A 22988-nucleotide genomic window follows, 5' to 3' on the forward strand; every position below is an offset into this window, starting at 1 on the left:
TAGTTTTGAATTTTTTTAATTGTTCAGGATAATATGTAAAGATTTCATTGAAAACATGCAAAATCCAATATATCTGCTTCTGTTTTAGGGCTATAGCACTGACTTATCAAGAGCATCTTGGCGTGACGTACCTAACACTTACAGAAGATCCTAGTCCTCGTATAATTATCCACAATAGGTGCTCCATTCCATTGCTTGTAAAAGAGAATTTCAAAGGTAGGTACTATGCAATAATTAGAAACAGTGCACTGTTGAAGTATATCTTATTTTACTGTATCTCCAGTCCAAAACTGAGTTCAATATGTGTTTTGGTTATAGCAAGAACTTGATGCCCTTGTAAAAGTCTGTCTCAAGGTGAGAGACTCTGGAAGCTATTGGAGCTAATTGTGAGGTCAGGAGTATGAACTTAAATGTCTCCAGGCTTTTGGGTCTCCCTGGTTCCAGCTGTCAAGGTGACTCAGCTCAGTAGGAAATTCATAAGTAGTGGAGTTTTGTTGACATCAATGCAATCCTATGGAACATTTATATTTCCTCAGATTTGCAAATGTAACACAAAACAAGTTGTTAAAGTTCTGGTTACAGTAAGTTAATGTAATGATCAGCGGAACATTATGTGTGTAAAACTTAATGAAATAGAAAGAGAAAAGGAAAAAACCCAAACATACAATATTCCAACCAATAGAAAAGCAATGTTTTTATTTATTAGTAATATTTCAGACAAAAACTTTCTCATTTGTGCAAGCATAGATGAGTTTTGATTTCATACAGGTTTTAGGAAGCTCTGATCTTGTATATTTTATAAAATTTCAGATACACCAAAGTTTGAAGTTTACTGTAGAAAGATTCCAGCTGAATGTTCGGTTCATCATGAACTTTACCATCAAGTCTCCAGCTATCCAGACTGCAAAACAAGAGATTTATTGCCCAGTATTCTCCTGAAAGTGATGTCATCTGATGAATTAGTAAATGAATGGAGTGATTTTGTGGACATCAACAACCAAGGAACACAAGTAAATCATTATAAACCACTTCCTAGTTCACACCATAAATGGTGGTCTTCCTGATCTGCACAGTACATCAATCCTCTGCAATAAGTGTTATCCTTTCTGTTGGTTTAAGGGGGTTTTAACTCCTGGGAACTCTCCTGCCTAAGCCCCTTCCTGTGGAAGTTTTAGAACACAGGCTATCGTCTTTACTGTCACTTTTTAAAAATAGCTAGATTGAAAAGAGAGGCTTTATAACACTGATTTTTTTTCACTTCTTTTGAATCGACCTGGTTTTGCCTGAAAAAATCAGTCTTGAAAATTTCTGGGCTCTGTAAGCAAAGAATGCCACAGGATCCAGGAAAATTTGGTGGCTTAATTATCAAGGGATTTTTATCTTTATATCTTGTAGGAACCATCACTGTCATTCTCCCTCTATGTCTTTACAGAAGCTACTCATGTCTCTCTAAAACAAAACAACCCCTCACTTTTCTTTCCTTCTGTTATTTTTCTCTGGGTCTTGAGGCAATGAAAGGTTCCTTGACTGGAGTAATTGTTTTTGATGAGAATTTTTTCCATCTTTGAAGTCATTAGTTTACATGGAATCAACATAAACTGCTTGGCTCTTTGAAAGAAATACTAGTTTCAGATGTTTTCCCTGGGCACCAATCACAAAATGCTCTTGATTATTGAGTGTTATATTATATAGCAAGTAGTTCAGTTCCATTCAGCAAGCCAGTCAAGCAATGCAAGGTTTCAAATTTCAGTCATTAATGTTATGCCAGACCAGGGTTCTTTATAAGTATCTGGCTCCTAGAAGGAATTAGATGCTAAGACAACATTTGGGGATCATTGTCTACTTGAAGAGCTCTCCAGAAAAAGTGTAGCCTTCTGTAATTGAAGTTTTAGGATGTACATGTTGAAAATTTTCCCAGGATTTCTTAGTCTGTCTTTCTCTTAGAAAACTATGAATATAAGTGAATAAGAAATATAGTAATAGTGTCACATACAATTCAGTTCAGGTTGTGAAACAACTGGGATTTGGAGGATCTTAGGTAATGTGTATTTATTCTATGTAGTCACAGATAGGTACTTATTTTTCTATTAGAAAGTAAATTAAAAGCTACTTAAAACTAGTACCTTAATAAATATTGAAGTGTTTATCATCAGAATCATCTGAAATTGGAATTAAAATGACCAATCTTCAAGATCGGTGGAGGTTTATTTAGAATAATTAGAGTTTTGAAAATTCTGTAAATGTCCTTTTTTCTCCAGTTCCATGTAGGATTGTGAATCTCTTCCAGACAAACAAAGGATTAAAATTGACATGTCGAAATTAGAAATTCTCTTATATGTAATTCTCAGAAGAATAAGAAGTTTGATTAATAAAATTGAGTTATCTGTACAAAGTTATTATGACTAGTCTAAGAAGAATCAGTTTCAGTGCTGATCCTACTAAACTTCCAATTGTTTTTGCTTCTGGTGACTTCGTAACAGCAGTAAAGATTCTTCAAGACAAACAGCTGTTTATTTTACCTGTGCTAGCCCACTATCTTGGTGTTATTTCTTGAGCTTGAGTTCCTTTACATTATAGCTTCTGTCATTGCAATCGAGTAAACAATTGTGTTGGTAGTAGCCTTACAAGAAAAGAGAAGCCAGCTTACTCTGACAAGGACTGCTGTGAATTTTCCAAACCTTTAAAAGACTTTAATCTTTTATATTCTGGAGAAACACAAAACTTGCATGGAAATCATACAGAATTAAGCTCCAAAACCAAAACATCACTTCTTTAAGTAGGATATTCCTAAAGACAACTTGTCCAGAATGACAGTTTGTACACCTGTAAGCAAGACACAAACCTGTTGTGTCAAATTCTCATTTTTCCTGCCTTTTTAGATGTTTTATGCTTTCCAATAGTTTTTTGCCATTTCCTTGTGGCGGCACCTTGCCTATGAAGGTGTTCTCACCAGTTTAAATGGCTTAAAAATGTGTTCAGTGTTCAGTTGTTATGCAAATATTCATGGATCCAAAATATTACTTTTCATTCTTCATGTGTTTTCTATCATGCTATCAGCAATTCATCTACCCAGCTCTGAGCTAGGGTGTAGCAACATAATGTTATTTTAGGGTTTGTTTTCGAGAGGAGAAAGTGGGATTTTTTGTGTAAAACTTAATGAAATAGAAAGAGAAAAGGAAAAAACCTAAACTTCATCTTGGGAGCTTCAGGAACATGCCTTTCTTCTTAATCCAAAATCACAAATTAAAATTTCCTATTTATTCTTCTTATGTAAACTCCACCCTCCCCAGCATATCTTGCTTATTTCTGGAGAAGTTTCTTATTAAAATGTATTCAGTTATTCAGTTGAAGGACGAGGTGCAAATTTCATCTCCTTGTACAACTGAAATACTTAAAGTAGCAGAGCAGTTATTTTCTGAATCATTGAAATCTGACTTTCTTCCTGAACAGTGTCCTGATTTAAGTAAAAGATCTCAAGCAGAAGGCATTGATAGTATTAATTTAATGTATGACACTGAAAACAGTAATTTCAGTTACATTCCATGTGTTTCTAACCCTCTCCTCTAGATTGTGTTCTTAACTGGTTTCGGCTGTGTTTATGTGGACATCACCCATCACTGTGGAACAATAGTCATAACCTTGGCCCCAGAAGGAAGAGCAGGACCCGTTGATATCAACCTCAGCAGGTACATAAAGTGCATAAAAGATGATAAAAAGCATTGCCAAACACTACTGTGAGGTCAGTCAGCTTTCTAAGTGTTAACTGACTTAGAAACTTTGTCTTAACTGTTTGTTTTGTTTAATACTGCTGCATGCTCTGTAGCATGTGTTTAGACCATATGGCTTTGTATATAACAGTTAAAAAGGACAATCTGACATCAAAAGTCATGTCACTTTAGGGTAAACACTAGATGACTGGTACAAAAAGAGGACCTGAGTTGTTCATTAAATAAAAAAAGACATTTTCCATAATAATTAATTTTGAGTGTGTTCATTAGTTTAAAATGTATTTAACTAGGTCCTGCCATCTGTAATCTTACAACCTCCCAAGGAAACTTACTATGCAAGAGCTGTATAAATAGTCTAACAGTTAGTAATTAATTGTACTTGATTATGGCACCCTTCTTAGGAAGATTTCCCCATTTCCATAATACACCACAATCTGGTCCTCAGCCTCATTCAAGTGCAATTGTAATACTACTTATTTGTAAGCTGCAGAATGCTTGGCCTCCAGCAATCCTGTTACAATTAGAGTGGAATTTGTTGTACTGTTTTTATTTGCATTGTAATTAAGTATTAATCCCCAAGCAACTGGTCATCAGCAGTACCTAATAGTCCATTTGCTAGTTAAACTTGGCAATGGGCAGTTTACATTGCAGGGGGAAGGCCCTCAATGGCATCAGTATGAAAATACTGCAGCAGCTTCATTGGAGGGCACTCACTGCATGTGGTATGAAGTGATTATCCATAATAGTAACCTTCAGTGAAACATCTGAGGCTGCACATGAATTACCAGAAAATTGTATTTGTTGTGTGTTTTAATATTTGCCTCTGTAGCAAACATAATAGGGAATTACTGTGTAGGTAGAGACGTTCCTGTCCAAACTATCCTGTTGATTGATAAAAAAGACAGACAACCCTAGTGTAGATGTATACTGTCCCATTTCTTAGAAAACCTCCTGGGTGGTATCCACTGTGGTGATTCAGGTTACCAAATCCCAGTAACATTAGCAGGACTTGCACAATGAGTTTCCCGTGTGTTACAGAGAATGTCTCTCTTGATAGCTCTTTGAGCAAGCAAGATGCCAGGTGAACTCAAAAGACAAGAAGTAATAAAACTTACTTTCCCTCCTGTCTAGAAGTCAAGAGCAGACCCTGTCACTGAAAATGTTCATCAGTCAGTTAAGTCTTGCCGCATTTGATGATATTACAAACCATAAAGTGTCATCTGAACTCCTGCGTCTCACAGCAGACAATGTTTTCCTCCACATGGCCCCAGCCACCAGCTCCCTGTCACAGGAGTTCCAGCAGGACTCTGTGGAAGGCCTCCCACAATTTCATAGTCTCCAAGTGTATTGTGAAGACTTGCAACTGGACAATCAGTTGTACAGCAAATCCAATTTCCATTTTGCAGTCCTGTTGTGCCAAGAAGAGAAAAATGAAACCGTGCAGTGGTCGAGAATGAACAATTTCATTGTTTGTAACAAAGATTTGGAAAGCTATAAGGAAAACTGCTTTATAAAACTCTGTATTGCTTTTTCCGAGGAAGAGAATTTCATGTTTCACATGAATGACCTCAGCTTTGAGCTCAAACCAGCTAGGCTATATGTGGAAGACACCTTTGTTTACTACATTATGACTTTGTTTGATACATATCTTCCAGAAAACAAAATTGCTTGTAAATCCATGAATGCTTCAGATACTACCCCAATAGTGCCTGAGCAAGTGAGAGAACATGCAAGAGCTTTAGTCAAGCCAGTGAAGCTAAGAAAATTAAAAATACAGCCTGTTAATCTCCTTGTCAGTATTCATGCTTCATTGAAACTGTATATAGCCTCAGATCACACCCCTCTCTCCTTCTCTGTGTTTGAGCGAGGACCCATCTTCACCACTGCCAGGCAACTTGTCCACGCCTTGGCCATGCATTACGCTGCTGGAGCACTTTTCAGAGCAGGTCAGTACTTTTCCTTAACACACGTTTTCATTGGATACCAGGATTCTGTGAGTGTCACTCGAGATGAGTAACCTGAATTTTTGTTTTCCTCAGAGACTGTTTGATAACAACACTTTCAGACACCTTTCAGGTCCTATCATACAACAGAAGGGAAATAAAATCACTGAGCAGACACCTGTGAAGATTTGCAATGTTGTGCTAAACATTAGCCAGCCACCTGAAGGCTTTAGCCACCTGTAACCCTGAACACAGCATAAAAATGTGTTCTAGCTGGCTTAGGTTTTGTCATTTTATATTATAGCAGTAGTCAGAATCAACCCACACTCCTTATATAAACTCTCCAAAACAGTGTTTAATCAAATTATTCAGCATGTTGTTCTGTGTTCAGAAGTAAATTATAGACCTGAATGATGTTTTGTTGTTAAAAGTCCTTTTGGCTGCAGTTTATGATTAGAAATTATGTTTTATGAGTTTATGATTAGAATTAGTTTACTTCTTCATACAGCCTTCAATCTAAACTGGCACACAGATGTTTGTTGTCCTTTGATCCAAGAACTATGAAATTTGCTGTTAGTAAGTTTTTCCCATATAGGATCAATAGCAAGCAATTAGTCTTTTTATGTTATCAGGTACATTTTGTCTTCCTTAAATACTAATGTAGAAATAATGAAATCTGGTCTCTGATGTGTCTTGGTGCAGCACAGAATTTGTGCCTGAGACAGAAGGAAGCTCCTCTGTGATCACACACAAGTAACATATTCCACCCTGGAGCATGGGATTTATTTCCCTGCAATACTAATGGTCAGATTTTCTGAGATCCTAATGCTGCCATTTGGACTGGAAGCATAACTGCAACCTGACTTCTGTGCACACTTTCCAAAACTGTACACATGTATTTTAGCTATTTATAGATGCTGACTTTGTCTTTCACTGTGTCATACCTGACTCACAGTGCTCATTGTGACAACAGTATACACAATTGTGCACCAGAACAGTGTACCAATTCATTATTTTCTTGCAGTATTATGCTTCCAAAATTTGCAGGTTTTTCTTTTGGCTACTTGTTTGGATTTGTTTTGCAGTTAAATCTCATTGTACAGAAGGGCAGATCTAGATTCTTGGTAATTAAGAGTGAAACTGTAGCCAAATATGGTCCACTGTGTAAATGCTTCTCCCCCATGACTGGCTCTTTCCTTCTGTGCTACCCTTGCAGTGTGCAGCAGTGCAAAGGCCATCACTTGCTGTGGGATCAATGATGTACCTGAAATCAAGCAGATTTAAGTATTAAGAAATGAGGTTTGCTTTGGTGGAACTTCTCTTCAGGAAAATACATATGCATATATACTTAACTCCCACTAAAAGCACTAAAACTAAAATGTATTGTTTGAAAGGTGTCACTATGATTAAAATGGTGAATTGTACTGATTAATGTTTGCTTTAGCAAAGAAGGTGGTTTATGTTGAAGACTTTGTGACACTTGTCAAAAAAGCTGTGTCAACAAAGTAAAAAAAGAAGAAAAAAATCAAGCAAAAATCTTTATATGATCTGCAGATCCTGAGGTTTTTTTCTCACCATTAGCACAATCAGTCTCTTATGGAAGAGGACCTCATGCTTCTGCATTTTAACTACATTAATCTGGAATATGGGTTGTTTGACCTTTTGCTCACCACTGTCTCATGCATAAATCATTGTTAGCATCTGCACAGACAGCATTCCCATACAGCTATACCTTTTACTCGGGGATATACACTCTTTTACCCTTAGTTGTGTGCAGGATCACTGCTGACCTGTGGAAGGGGGCAGGATTTGCCCCAAAACTTGCAGAAGGGGGTGCATCAGGCTGTGCCATGTATTGCAAGGGAGTGGTCAGAATCCATGAAAGCCATGAATGGGGTTGGAGAACTCTGTTCAAATATGCTGATTAGCACTGCTTATCTCAAATCAGCCAAACTTGCAATGGAAATCTCCCATTCTTTTCTAATTAAGTTGTCCCCTATATAAAAGTTAATAAAATTCTATTCAAAAATATCACTGGTACCAGATCTGACCCTATAGTTGCCTATAAAGAAAATTCAGTGGCTCTCTGCTAATACAGTCATTTATGTCATGTCAGTGGATATAATTACTAAGCATAAGTGGGAAATGGTAACCTGACGGGATACTATATTTCTGCAAAGTAAAATGCCACACAGAGCTTGTGAATTGAGGGATTATTCCTGGTTCCTCATTCTCCTATTCCTGACTTCCTCCCACATCTTCTTCCTTGGGTTGGGTGGTCCAAGCTGGCAGTGAGGAGCCATTGGGTTTGCTCTCAGCATTGGCCGAGAAGGGGCACCCATGCTGCAGGTTGCACGTTATTCCCATGCACTCTCCAAGGGTGAGCACAATCCATCCAGAGCTTCCAAACCTGACAGGTAGGGACAGATTACCACAAAGCATCCCTGGCCTACCAGGCAACCCATCAGCTTTGTGTTTAACTGTTTTCATTCCTGGTTTTTATCTCTTTTGCATTCCTGAACATGCTGGCTGGCCCAGCAGGCGAGTGGAGTTGGAGTCCCCCGTGTCCCAGCCTTGTGGTACCTGCTGGGGATGTTGCAGGGCACCAAGGCACTAAGCTGCAGTGTCCTGTAGCCACTTTCCATCACACCACCACACAATACAAGGAATGTCAAGAATATTTGGGGAAAAAAAAGGCTCTAAGGAATTAATGCAATAATATTGATCAGAAAAATCAGAAAAAACATCTCTCCCATCTCCCAAAAATATCTCAACACCTCCCCACCCCTCCAGCTTTTCAGCACTTTCACACAGTGGCAAAGATAATTTATTAAAAGTCCTACAGCAAGGGAATTGCAGGCCCAGCCTGGAGCTCTGGCTTCCTCTGGCCCTGTCAGGAAAGGACTGCCAGGGGATGCCCCTTTCCAGGACAGCAGGGCCACAGTGTGTGTTACTGCTCTGTTCAGTGTGTTGCCAGTAGCACTTGGATTTTGTTTTCCTAGTCCATCACACCCTCCCTCTTAGGTACACTCTGGTTCCTGCTTTTTATATTACAAGTACTGGAGTTCTCAACCTGCCAGAACTGAAATGTGGGACAGATTCAACAAGAATAATAGATTTTCCAGGAGCTTAGAATGATAGTATGAGATTAATTCATTTCATATGAGTAACATTTTCTCTTCTGTTCAGTTTCATGATTCAGCCATCCACAGGAATGACTGGGAGGGGTTAAAAGAAAACAAGAAAAGCATCTGGGTAGCAGGAGTTTTCAATGATGAGATGGGAATGAGGAGGGCAGAGCACAGATCAAGGGCCCTCATGGGAGAGCAGGAGACCAGTCTGTCCATCCTTCAGTCTCCTGGCCCTGTCACACCTTGTGCCACTCTGACAGTGCCAGCTGAAATTTGTGGTACCAGGGCTCAAAGACCAAACCGTTCCTGTTTCACATTTATTGCCATTTCTGAATTGCTCTCTTTGGGCTGTCAAAAAAAGAGTTATGCAGCACTGTTTCCCTAATAAATCTGCTGCCTACCAGCCTGAGAAAGACAAGACCTGCAAATAGCTTTCCAGCAACAGATTGCTGCGTGCTCAGCCATCCAGCAAGCTGCTGGCAACCCTGCGTTTATATAGGAAACCAGATCTGCAGATACTTCTCCTGGGATATGCATAAGGAATACTCCCCTATGAGTAACCTAATCAGCATGTAGATGTCATTGCTGTTTACACAACTGTACTGAGCAGAAGACATTTGTCTGGCTTTCACTGCACTCTGAAAGAAAATGATCAGCTTAGAAGGGTTGGGGTGGATTTAAAATAACTTCTTAAGCACTTGTCAAAAATCTGCATCCCTTTTCCTAACACTCCATCAAGCAATTGACCTGCACACTCCTGTAAAGCAGTACATTGTATCAGTGTAAACTCCCTGTCACAATTCTATCACATAAGGATGTGAAATCACAACGCTACCTTACAGTGTCTAAAACCAACCCAACCATCAGAGCTTGCAGTCCCGTTCCTCTGTAGCTGTGAGGCTCTCGCATCCGCCTCCCTCACACACTTTTAGCAGAAATACGGGAAGCTCCTGGAAGGAAGTAATTCTAAAGCTATTTGTGAGTTTGCCAAAAGGATTTCTTTGATTTACGAAGTATGAAAGATTGCCATTTCTGAATTCATAGTGGATGAGTTATTTCCTGTGTTTTGCTCAAAGGAAGATCATAATGCTATGAATTCTAGTGTGAAAAAGATAATTAAGGAATAACCTTTTCACAACTGCTGCTTCTGCAGTTTTTGCAGCTGTAACATGTGTCTTGTTTCTCCACACAGGCTGGGTTGTTGGATCGTTGGAAATTCTTGGAAGCCCAGCTAGTCTGGTGAGAAGCATAGGGAATGGCATAGCTGATTTCTTTAGGCTCCCCTATGAAGGGCTGACCAGAGGCCCAGGAGCATTTGTCAGTGGAGTTTCCAGAGGAACAACATCATTTGTAAAGCACATTTCCAAAGGTAGAGCTTTCACTTTATTACTCCAACTACTGCTTTGTTGTCATGCATTGTTAAAGTTTCAAGCAATAAAGTCTGTCCATCCTTCAGTCTCCCGACCCTGCTGTGTCTTGTGTTGCTCTGACAGTGCCAGTTGAAATTCCTGGTACCAGGGCTCAAAGACCAAACAGTTCCTGTTTAACTAAGCTAAGAGGGTAACAAGCTCACATGTAATGTCTCATGTATTAAACAGATCACCACTTTACTGCAGTGCATGAGAATGTTTCAGAAACTTCAGAATTTTAAACCTCCCAGTGGGAAATAGATATTCACTCAGCAAGTATTTCATGTGATAACTGCAGAAGTATTAAAGGTGTTCTGCACTTCTGCAAGCCATCAGAAATTCTACACTCAGTCGCCTCATCATATTTATTATTTAAAGAAAAAAAAGTAGATACAGTTGTCATAACTGTGTGAGTACGTGGATAGGATTTGACAGTGGGGCTGGCCTGCCATGGGAACAGGAGGAGCTTGTCCTTTGCAAAGCTGTACAAACAGTGCCATCGCGTGGCTCCAGCCGCCGTAGAGACACAGTGGCTGCCCCGGCGCTGGCTGCTGCTCCAAGCCTCTGCTCCAGCCTCCCACAGGACACGGCCTCACGACTCCTTCTGTAAATATTTGTTTACCTTTCCATCACCCCCCTCTCCATTTAGATTAGCCTCACACAAGTCAGGGAACTGGAGAAAGATGTTCAGATGAGTTTCTGTTCCCACCAGCCAGGCAAACCTGGAGCAGGCTAATGTAAAAGGCGTGACGTGGACCGTAGCAGCAGCGTGGTGATGCTTAACAAATAGTAAAGCATGTTACACATGGGTGACTGTTCACTTGACTTGCTGTTCTGCTCATAAGCTCAGTGTTGCAGTGAGGCATACAATGTCTCCATGGTTTAAATTAAAGCATTTTGATCCAGACCCAAATGTATATCTCCATGCGTTTAGGTACACTGACGTCAATTACCAATTTGGCAACAAGTCTTGCTCGGAATATGGATAGGCTGTCACTGGATGAGGAGCATTACAACAGACAAGAAGAATGGAGAAGGCAGCTTCCAGAGAGCCTGGGAGAAGGACTGAGACAGGGGCTCTCTCGTTTAGGCATTAGCCTTCTAGGTAATGTACTATTAAATATCAAGTTAAGTGATAATACTGTTTTCTAATCTGCTCACTAGCCTTTTCTAACTGTGAGTTATAATTCCAAATTTGGGGGGGGGGGGGGTTGGTGTCTTCTTGTGAAAAAGCCTCACAGAATGTATATTAGGTACTGTTTATCAAGATTTAGTGACTTTTGTATATGATTTTTGCTGATAAAATAATTGCAGATATAGAACGAGTTTGCATTTTCTTTGTGAAATAATATTTTCGCTGGTACATGATGTAGATCTGAGGGGGAAAAAAAGAATAATTCTGCATCGGGCAGCGTGACTTGTAACTAATTCAACAAGAAGACGTCATCATGCTGATGTTTACTTTCCAATGAATTATAGGAATGCCTTCTGAACTGCTTGTTTTTGCAGCACTGTAGATATCAGGGATTCTTGGGTTTGTTTGAAAACCACTTCAACTTAGTGCAGATGTTAAGTAAGCTTTGATGAGGAATTCTGCTTTTACAAAGAGACCCAGATCATCCTGATTCAGAGTAATTTTATTCATCAAGCAGCCAAGTGGTTTGGTTAGAAGGGAAGATTAGTCTATCCATTTCAAAATAGTACCTAAAAATTTGAAAACTAACCCACAGTGGAAGAAGTCTCTGTGAGAAGTTTTGCAGTAAGGGCTGGATTTTCTAGGTTACTTCGACTTGTCACACAGCAAAGGAATGCAGAACTGTATTGTTTGGCAGAGCTCCTCAGTATGTATTAAACAGTATGAATCTCTTAGAGATCAAAGTGACCAAAATCAGTCCAGTGCAAAAGGTTAGAAGAGTTGAAGCTTGAAAGGATTTGTCCCGTTTCCTAATCTTCAGTAGTGTACACAACTCCTAAATTTGCAACCACAACCCTGAAAGCCCCAAAGAGGAAGTGGTAAAAATGTTACAAGTTTGGGTTAAGTTGCTGGGAATTATTTTAAGCAATAACATTAGATGATGTGAAGCATTGTCATTTGATAATGCCTGTAAACCGGAAAGCGAGTGTCCTGGGAGAAATGTGCATAAAGGAGAAATTCCATATTATTAGTAGCCACTGTCCCAATAGTAAGCTGTTACTGGTGTTGCAAATCAAAGGCAGTTTGGAGGAGGTTTTATTTTTCCCTCTTGTTTTATTGGGCTAAGGGCAGTCAGGTTGAGTTGCTGGATGAAAGATTATACTTTTAGAAGCACTGTCAGCCTCTGGAGTGTATGTGCTGGTGAAATGGTTTGGTGATCTCGGCTCAGTTATTAATAAAGCATTGAGGTAACATGGTGTCTGTATGCCCTTCACTGACACACTAGAGCCCTTCAGAGCTAGAAACATCAGCTGTACAGCCTGAAGTAAAGAGCAAAACTTTGTAGCTTTGGCTGTAACAAGGCAAAATTCCTGCTGTTCAGGAAAGCTGGGAACTCGTCACATACATGCACAAATACGCCATTCCTGCACTTCCCCGTGCACACGGATTCCGTGGTTCGCGGGAGTACACCCGAGCTAAAAGGAAAGCAAAAAAATAGAGCTAGAATTTCAGTGTCCCTGATTTCCTAAAGAAATCAGACTTCATGTTAGAAACTTAGAGCTTCATATTAGCATTTATACAGTGCTCCTCCACAAGCTAGGGTCTTGTTCTTACTCCCATTGTTATTATTTAGAGATTGCTCACTGCTAAATACCTCTTTTCTTAGCAGTGGAGGCAGTGAAGCACCCAGATAAATAGCTACAGTTACTGTATAGCTGGACATGACAAATATGGAACTCTCACTAAGGGAGAGATAAGAAATATTCCACTTATTTATATCAGTTTTTTATTTACAGCTGATTTTTAAAAGGCATGTTTCCTCTGTATAGGCAGCAGCATTCATATAAATTGTGTCAAGAGCTAATTATGAATAGACCTATGTTTCAGTTTTTACAAACATGTTGGAAAGGTGCTTCTGTCCTGACCATTTAGTTTAAAGAATATTGTGGCTTCCCCCAAAAAAATCAGTCATAGTTGAAGGGACGGTATCACTGTGCTGCTTTTTTTCACCAGCGTGTTCAGAATAAACATGAACATGCTTACTCTAAAAGCACTTCAGGTTCTTCATCCATAACAAAGCAAAGAGAAGCTGCAGTTATTTTCCCTCGCAAGGATAAAAAGTTTTCTGAGCACAGAAATGCAGAAAGCACAACTATTTGAAGCTGTAATTTATATTACTTTCTAATTGTAAAATTGGAAAAGTATGAAGGAGATTTCTATGATAGTCACAGTACTCTCATGTTCATAGAAGCCATCTGACCCATGCAGGAAGCTAAGACAATTGCAAATGCAGATTTTGTGCCTAGGTGAAGTCATGTAAGAGCCCTCAGTTCACCAATACGTTGTGGTATCTACCCAGAAAGTTGAGTTGCCTTTCTGATTTTTCTGAAAATCTGGCTCACAGTGGCCCTGTTTCAGCAGAGCACTTAAGCATGTGCTTAAGAGCTTTGCTGAATCAGGGCCAAAATCATGTACTCTCGTCTCCTCCTCAGTGCAAGTTGTTCCCTGTGGTACATTCTTGAGTGCTTTGTCCTGTCTCATTTTAAATGACTCAAGCACTGTCAGGGTGTTGTTTGATTTGATTGTTATCTTTGGCCAGCTGTTGTCTTCTTTTCTAGTTTGGGGGAGATTTCTGGGTCATTTTAGTAACACTTGTGTGTGAAAAGAAGCAACAGCTTATGATAGGTGTGTTTTTTTCTATGTTTAGACAAAAATGCAGTGAAATTGTTTGTAAAATATTTAGGTGATTGACTCCCCACCAAGGAACTATCTTTTGCATTTTGCATGACAGGGTCAAAGTTAAAATAATAACTTATAAGCATGTAAAAGAGACTATTGAAACTATAGGCTGTATTTTCAACTACTGGTCCTAGTCAAAAATATTATATTGAAGTGGCTGCCTTTAGGAAGTTGAGCATATCTGAATAACGAAAAAGCTGACAACTATTCAGAAAGCTATTATTTACAGTGGCAGAAGTGCTCAACATTTCAGTTACTCCTTCCTGCTTTTGGGGAAGTGGATTGAGTCATATTGACTGGCAGTGTAACTGTCCTGGTAGAGAAGGCAAAGCCTGGGTTTCAGAAGCTCAGATTTTTGTTATTACGGGTGGTGGTGGCTGTTCTTGCTGTGCACTATCACTGAGTCAGGGCCACTCTTTGTTTGCCTATCTACAAAACAAGATACCACAAGCCAGTGCTCATCCTGAAATTGTGTGCTATTGCACACACTAATTGTGCAAATACATTAATGCATGGCAACAGGTGCTCTTTTCTTTGAGCTGTATTTTTGTGATGTTTGCTGTGATGAGACTATGCTTCAGCCATTTTTGGTGTGAAACACTTGTGGCAGTACTGAAGGACAACAGAGAAAAGGAAGCAAAATGGCCTCAGCTTGGCCAGCTTCCAGTCTCATGGCAAAGCATGGCCAGTTTCTCTTAGTGGGGGATGTTTTCCAATTGTGTCTTGCTCTGAAAGAGTTTGTCACAAGCAGTCTGAGCTTTGCCAAGGTCTGTAAGCTGTGCTGCATTCACCAAACTTTGTCAGTCTGCACAGGAACCACTTGCTGCCCATAATCAAATTCTTCTTGAAGTAATCCAGTGATATATTCTGAACTATCCGAATTTTGTAGCTATCAAAGTAACTTTTTTATTGTTACTGAGCAACATGTATTAACCAGAGTGCACCCCATCTGATGTTTAGCAGATGTTACGTTGTTGCTGGAACCTCTTTGGTCAGTAATGGAAGAATATGTTTTTGTTTTGTCGCTTTGGTGTTTAATTTTATTGAGGTTTTCTTTATACATGCATAATCTGTGTGTACATATGTGGACATGCATATAAAATCAAATGCCTAGGGCAAGGAAAAAAAAGAAAAATGGAGAATGTTTTCATTTAATAAAAAAATACTGGTCAAGGGACATTACAGGGAAAGGACAGGGACAGCAGTATGACACTGTGTGAGAGTATGAGAATGAGAATGGGAAGGGAGGAACCACTACATGTGTTTCCATGTTCTGCTTTCCTGATACCCTACTGAAATCTGACAGGGAGAGACTTTTTGTGGTAAGTCCATCTCTCATGGTGCTCCTGCCAAGAACTATTAGAATGTAAGAAGCCGCACGGGCACAGGGAAGATGTGCTTTGCACAGTTTCTGGTGTGAGGAGTGCCCTGAACCTCAACGTGTGTGTCACCACTCTCTCACTGTTGCTGGGTTTTGAGGTTGCTCAGGCCTATGTTTCTTTCCTTTGCCCACACATGATGCACACAGGAAAGGAGCTGCACAGATCTGGATTCCCCATGCAAGGGTGGTAGGACCAGCCACTCCTCAATGAAAGGAGTAAGGTTATAGTTTATTTTGTGATTTGTGGGCATGGCCACAGCACATAAATGAGTTACAGCAGTGAGTTGCAATTCAAGATAAGGAATTACTGAGGAAGAGAAGATAATTGGTTGTATTTTTGCAGGTAGAACAACAAGACTTGCAAAAAGGATTTGAGGTACAAAAGGGCAATGTCTTCAGAGACAAGTTCAGAGCATGCATAAAATGCCAGAGTAACAGAAACTGTGGTATTACTAAAAACTGGCTAATTAAGCTATATATTATGGGGGGCACTATATATATGATCTTATATAACACAGTCCCAGCAGTTTCCATTCCATTTCCTTGTCCTCTGAGCCTAATTCCAGCTGAGCAGTGCCTGGAGCATGCCACAGGTCCTTTGGAGTAGGCTCTTATTTATTATTACCTTATAACTTTGCTCAAGTGTATTGCAGTAAATAATTTACTAGTGCTAGGACTTAGGTAGATTACATTTTATAAGGCAATAACTTCTGTTCTGAAAGTGCAGTTGTTGTGGATGACCTCAACAGATAGGGTGAAGGAGGTCACAGGGTAGTATAATATTGTAAGTTAGCAGAACACCAAGCATTGTTTTATGCCTTCAAATGCATCACAATTTCACTAAAGACTGGACAAACAATCCCAATTGTGTCATGTGGTGTTGGGATATTATTTTAGTCAAGCAGCAGGAACAGCTGGTAAGTACTAACGAATTGAAAATTGTATCATTTCAATGGCATGGCATTAAGGAAAAACCTTCATGGCCTTTATGGTACAAAAGGTGAATGTTCAGCTGCACACTCAGCTTCAGTGAGTGACCTCAATTAAAACCAGGCATCACTTTAAGATAGACCAGCATTTTCTGTGGAAATACTATACATTTGTCAAACAGCTAGTCATACAGAAGTTGGAAGAAGTCTCTCTAAGAGGAGAGGAAGGCATTTATGGGGGATGCAAGTTTCTTGAATTGCTGATAGATAGTATCCCAGGGAGAGGAATCTGGGGAAATGTGTGCTGCTTCTCATCCTAGTCTTTTCTTTGGACAGAAAACTGCACAAGTACAGTATTAGTTCTTGTTGTTCAAAGTCAGCAATTTTTTCATTTATCCAATGACAATAACTAAAACCATCTGAAAACCAGTTAGCAGCTCACTGCCTAGTACATGTCACGCTGGTAAACACATGGGGCCAAATACCTCGGTTGTGATTGTCCAGTTCTGTGGAATTATGCCTGGATTCCCTTCCACACACAAAGCAGAACCTTCAAAGATGTGTAGGTTGCAGTAAAAATGCCTGGTAACCAGGATGACACTCAGTCCTACTCCTTAAATAATTGTTTAATCTTGATATTTGCAGCTGCAGGTGCAAACTGGGAGCTGGCAAAGGAGCCTGCAAACTTCCTTTTTACTGAGCAAAGCACCTCGGATTGAGCAGACTGGTGTCGCTTTGTCCAATCCTTGTACTCTTAGTGATTTCCAAATAGCTTATCTATCAAAATTACAACAACTAGAGACATGTCTGTGGTTAAGTGGCTAGTGTAAACTCAAGATCAAAGAAATGTCCCACCTCACATACCTGTTTACATTTAGGAAGATTTAAGTTGAAGTTCTCTGTTGATACTAAAAGCTGGGAAGGTCACTATGTCACTTGTAAAAGTTTGACCCATGCACATTAAAGTAAAATATGATGGTTTTCACAAAAAAAGTAACAAAATGTCTCAAAGTCTAATTCTGGTAATCTTAGTAATATATCAAAAGTTGCATTATCTTATGAACATTTCTGGCAGTGGAAGAGGATATAAAAATGATCTATTGAATACAAGCAGTTTTTATTCTCATGAAGTCAATCTCACACTTATGTGAAAATCTCATTTCCACAGCAGCTCAAGTCATCTAAAACTGGAGGATTTTATTCCTAGACCAGCATTCTCAGAATTGTGACACAGAATGAGCAAAATTAAATTAACTCAGCAAAAACATTTAGCATAAGTAGTTGAAAGAGGGAAACATACTGTAAGGTTAGGTGATCTAAATGTTTAGAAAAAAAAGGTTAAGATCTAACTAAACTGAAGCTAAGGCAGTGTTTAGCTAATTGGTCACATGCTAAATAGCTGTATAAGAATGGGGTACGGTCTCTAATCCAAACAATATTCAGGTCCAGTAGTAAGACTTCGTCTTATTCTGGAATATTAATCTTCAGTACTTACTGGAGACTCTTGTTTTTTCAGGTGCAATTGCTGGGATTGTGGATCAGCCAATGCAGAATTTTCAGCGAGTATCTGAGGCCCAAGCTTCAGCTGGGCATAAAGCCAGAGGGGTCATCTCAGGTGTGGGGAAGGGGATCATGGGCGTCTTCACAAAGCCCATTGGAGGGGCAGCTGAGCTCGTCTCCCAGACAGGTTACGGTGAGTTTCGTATATCCAACATCTCCATTTCAATTTTAAAATGCACTTCATTTACAACCTGCTGTGTTCTTACTTACCCAGCTCAGTATTGTGTGACTTAGAGAAAGGTTCAGAAATGCCACCACTAAATACTTACAAATGCTGTGCTGCTTTTCTGAAACGCCATCGTGTTGTGCTTCTCGCTTGTGTTACTGATCAGCGATGTACAGCCACAGAAACACAGAATGCAGAAAGCATGAAGTAATTCTTGGAATACAGTAGAATTAGTTACAGAAACATATGTGCTTGCAAAATAGTTTTTGACATAAAAGGATTAGAGCAACACTATGTCCAATTAGAGCGTTATTTTGAGATTGCTTTGTTATGGCAGGGAAAGAGCTGTGCTATCTCTACGCAAAGAGTGAGTTACATTGCTAGGAGAAAGAAGTGAGTCATGTAGTAAGAGCATCCCCTTTAAACTGGAGCTTCACAAGAAGACAGTCCTGTGTTCAGATACAAGAGTAACCTTTTAGCAACCAGAGGTGGGGTTTCCAACTAGACTTAGCACTTAATGGCAGTGGTGCTAAATCCTTTCAAATTGATGGGAATAATTCTGGACGAACAAAAAGTGTAAAAGATAAAAAGAAAATACCAAAATGCACTAATTTCTTTGCTTCCAGTATCAATTAATCCAAGCTTCCAGTTTGAATATTTAAGAAGAAATGCTGGTTGGAGGGAGTCAGGGAAGAGAAGCTGGAAGATCTATTGATAGAAGGACAATGTGTCAATAATTTCACCTCACTAATTATACCAGACGAACCTTGAATATTTAAGACTTCAATCACTAGCAATATTTATGCTTGTGATGTGTTGATTAGAATATGAGTAGTTCTCATAGGGCTTAAGTTTAGGATGCTGCCCACAAGATTCACAGCTCATTCTGTCTAGTTAGAGAATAATGAAACAATTATTAGAATTCTTTCAAATTAACTTTATCTTGTTTGTATGAGCATAAATAATAACTGTTGTCCTGAGTTATACATCCCATAGCTGTAAAACCTCTATCAGCAAAATGCGAAGGCTTTTTCTGTTGTCGGCTGTCTGTGCGTTGGCTTTGCTGCCCATTTGGGCATTATTATTTCTAGATTTAACTCTGCTGCCATCTTTATTAAGAAACTCATAGTAGTAGAGGGACACTTTTCATTGCAGATATGGTATATAAGACAGCATGTTTTCCATGACCATGTGACAAAAAGAGTTAGCCAGGAAAAAACATAAGAACGGTATCAATAATAGCTGACAGTGCGTGAGAGGAAAATACACAAGAGTTCAAGTAACTCTTACCCACAACTGAATTGGAAGTGGTACTGTGCCTCTTGGGGGGGACCAAGGGGTGGGGGACCACACAGAAATAAACACATGTTCTCTCTGTCTCCATCTGTAAATAACATTTTCACTCACATAATGCTGAGAACCTCGGTAAGCCAACTGTTACAACTGGGATGATGCTTTTAAGTATTACCATCAACATGTGTGCTAAAAATTAAAGGGTTTGTTTTCATTGCTGATGTTTCGTTTAAATTATTATCCATTGTGTAAGAGGGAATCTAAGTTATTGACACCCTTATGCAAAAATGCCTTTGGAATGCTTAGACAAAAGAAAATCTCTTTGTTTATTTGTAAAGAAGTATATTTGTTAAAGAGTAACTTTGCACCAAACCACATAACACTAGTGGTTGCTGCACAACCTACTTTGTGTCTGTTGTGTAAAAATTTTTAAAACTACTTAATTTGTGAATTTTTTTGCAACCCACTCATTCTTTCTGGTGACCATGCCTCATCATTGAAAGTTTACAGGCCATCTGAAATCATACATACTGTATCATCTTCAGCTTTGGAGAGTCTCTTTAGAAACCTGCTGCTTGTAGTCTCCATTCTGTGCTGGCACTAAGAAGAATTCACAATAAGCCATATGCCCCAGGAGATCTCATAAATGTATATGGATCTGTGTTTAACAGCTGGATTAAGTAACTGAATATTTAAATACAGTATGTAGGCAAACTTGCCTTGTAATTTGTACCAATCATGACACGTATATGAAAGTATTTTAATATTAAGCAAGAAAGTTAACAATGATCTTGATTTTTTCTACATAAATCCTAAGTGATGTGTCCGATCCTGCTCTGAAGGGATGGCTCTCAGGAGTGTTATGTTTCTCTTGATTGCAAGAGTGTAGCTGATTCATAGAACACGCAGTGGGGGTTTTTTTGTTTCTTGCTAACTCAAGATCACAGGGGTTAAGTGCACAACTCTTGCATTGTAATATTTAATGAATTATCTTGACTACAGCTTCCAGAGACGTGACATCATTTTGGATCTCCACTATTTTATGAACTGCTTTAAACAGATGACATCACTGCAACACGTAACTGCTTTGTAGACAACAACTACTAAAAAACCTGAATTCTCTTACCACAGGTATTTTACATGGAGCTGGACTTTCTCAGCTTCCCAAGCAGCGCTCTCATCCAAATGATCAACATGTTGAGCAGGCTCCAAACAGCCACGTCAAATACGTCTGGTAACATTATTCAGACCATTGCTCATTTTTACATCCACATTGTTTATTAATAGGTTCTGGCCTCTGGTCAAGTTAACAGGCTGCTTCCCTAGGAAAGGCTGAGTTACGGCAGTTTGTTTAGGAACATTAAACACAAAGGTAGTGCATAGAAACCCAATCTGCAAATGATGGGCTGCTGATCTGCATCCAGCTTTGAAACTACAGAGCTGATCTTTATTTAATGGTATTCAGTGAGTTCTTACTTATTTATCATTGCACTGAGCCCAAGAAAAATACTGCACATCTCCAGAAACAGCTGTTAGTGAAGATAGCTTTATTTTCTGCACTGTATTTCTAAGCCACTTCTCAGGGTAAGTTTTCTATTATCAAGGAAATAGGATGGGAAATAGGCTAACCTAGCACAGATATTAGGCCACTTTTGCAGTGAGTTATTAAGGGGTTTTGATAAGTAGTAATTTCACATTCATTCTTTAAATCTGAAGTCCTACATCTTTCAGCAATGGAGTTTTGAAGTTCACTCCCTGGCTTATTCTACATCTGTAGGTGATAGCTACACGCTTAAGTAAAAACGTAGTGATCAAAATAAGCCCTGGAGGATCCAATGCACTACACTGACTAGTTCTTTTTGGTCTTTTTTTTTTCTTTTTTTAACTTGGTAATGCAGGAAAATGCTGCAATCTCTGGGAAGGCCAGAGGTTCATATGGCCTTAGATGTCATGATTGTGAGTGGATCAGGCCAGCAGCATGAAGGCTGCTTGCTGCTCACCTCAGAGGTGCTCTTTGTCGTGAGCATCAGTGAAGACACGCAGCAGCAGGCATTCCCCGTGACTGAAATCGATTGTCTGGAAGATGATCAGCAAAAAGATCTGCTGAAGGTTCAGCTAAAACAACAGAGAGTGCCTTCTGACTTAGAGGTAAAGACCTGAGTATGTTTTTCATTCAAAGAAGAAGATACACTAAGGCTGGTGCTTTTGGCAGTGGGGTACTCGCCTTTGGGATGGGAGGCCAGAGGTCGAAATGCCAAACCAGGAGACCTGCACCTCGTAGTTCGCTGTGTTGCCCCTTGGATGAAAGGAATGTGTCTCATCCCTTCTATCCTCTTATTGATTGTGATATACCATATCTATGACAGAAATTTTCTGAGGGAAAAAGTAGAGGAATTCTGGTTTCTTGATGCTTACCTCTTTTCTGAAAAGGTTCTCATGGCTACATATGCACAAGGTGTTTATTGCTTGGCAAGTCAGCATTGTGCCCTGCGCCTACAAAGTCCCAGAAAAAGCAGTTCCTTTTACTCTTCTGGGAATTTCCTTAACAGTTCAGTGGTGCTGATGCTCCTTTCAGCATGTTTTTAGCTTGTCTCTTCTAGAATAGTGGTCTTGCTTGGCTGTATTTACTTACTATTTACTTGGCTTCTTCTTCAAATGCTAGCTTTAAACTAGATTAGTTCATCTCTGAGATTGCATGCACCAAGTGTTTGCCAGTAAGAGCATAAACCCTTCATGTTGAAAGATGTCTAAGCCATTTGAATACTGAGGTTTTTGGGTTAATTATCTTCTTTTAATGGCAGAAGAATGTTATATTTTTACACCTTAGGGAAACAATGTTTATTGTATTAAATTCTCAAGTAGAATCATATGAGACAGCATTTCAAAAATGAACATGCATGTCCCAGTTTTTATAAAAGTGTGCCAGGTAGTTTATAGACTGCTATACCAGAAATTTTTGTTCCAAAATAAGAAAAGAACATGTAAAAGCCCATGAAGTATGAGGTGTGACAAAAAGTAGGAGCACCTTCAGTCAAATCCTATCTTTGCTGAAGTCGCTAAAGAGTTTTGCCATCGATTTCAGCAAGGACTTCATCTGTGTTGCGACAGCACTTGAATATTTTTGTGAAAGCTTTCTTTAGTGCTGAATTCTCTTATTTATATTTATTGTCTTTCCACTAACCTCAGTCTCACAGAGAACTGTTGACTGAAGTTGCCTTCTCTCACCACAAAGCTACATGAGGAATTACTTAAATTGGGAAGCAAGTGGGCAAAGCTCAGCTTTTTTTGTCCCTGAGTGCTGAGTGGTTGGTGGAGGCACACATCAGACTATCAGAGTCCAGACTGTCCTGCTCAGTCCAGAGCTACTGTCCTGGAGAGAAAAAGAAGAAAAGTTGTTCTCACTAAGGCACTGGATGCACTCAGCCTATCCTAACCCTAACTTTAGCATCAGCCCAGATCTTTTTCTTATTGGATTGGAGTGTGATGGCTTTTGTCTTTGCATCTGGTTATCCAAGGGGCGAGGAGTAGGCTGCTGCTGTGGGGGAAGAGCAGCTTGCCCAAAGGTTGCTGCAGC

General features: G+C 39.4%; 1 protein-coding gene across 8 annotated transcripts in view; it reads left to right on the plus strand.

Moving 5' to 3' along the window:
* Positions 1-22988, plus strand: part of VPS13B (vacuolar protein sorting 13 homolog B) — a 434575-nt gene that overhangs the window by 406925 nt on the left and 4662 nt on the right. For all 8 annotated transcript variants that reach the window (XM_069005219.1, XM_069005215.1, XM_069005221.1 and 5 more), the window contains 9 exons: positions 89-216; positions 811-1010; positions 3568-3686; positions 4860-5674; positions 9995-10171; positions 11146-11316; positions 17912-18088; positions 20546-20648; positions 21313-21562. In XM_069005219.1, coding sequence (XP_068861320.1) covers positions 89-216; positions 811-1010; positions 3568-3686; positions 4860-5674; positions 9995-10171; positions 11146-11316; positions 17912-18088; positions 20546-20648; positions 21313-21562 — 2140 coding nt within the window. The remainder of the gene's footprint in view (positions 1-88; positions 217-810; positions 1011-3567; positions 3687-4859; positions 5675-9994; positions 10172-11145; positions 11317-17911; positions 18089-20545; positions 20649-21312; positions 21563-22988) is intronic.

Source organism: Aphelocoma coerulescens, chromosome 2, assembly GCF_041296385.1.
Source record: "Aphelocoma coerulescens isolate FSJ_1873_10779 chromosome 2, UR_Acoe_1.0, whole genome shotgun sequence".
Taxonomy (NCBI): domain Eukaryota; kingdom Metazoa; phylum Chordata; class Aves; order Passeriformes; family Corvidae; genus Aphelocoma; species Aphelocoma coerulescens.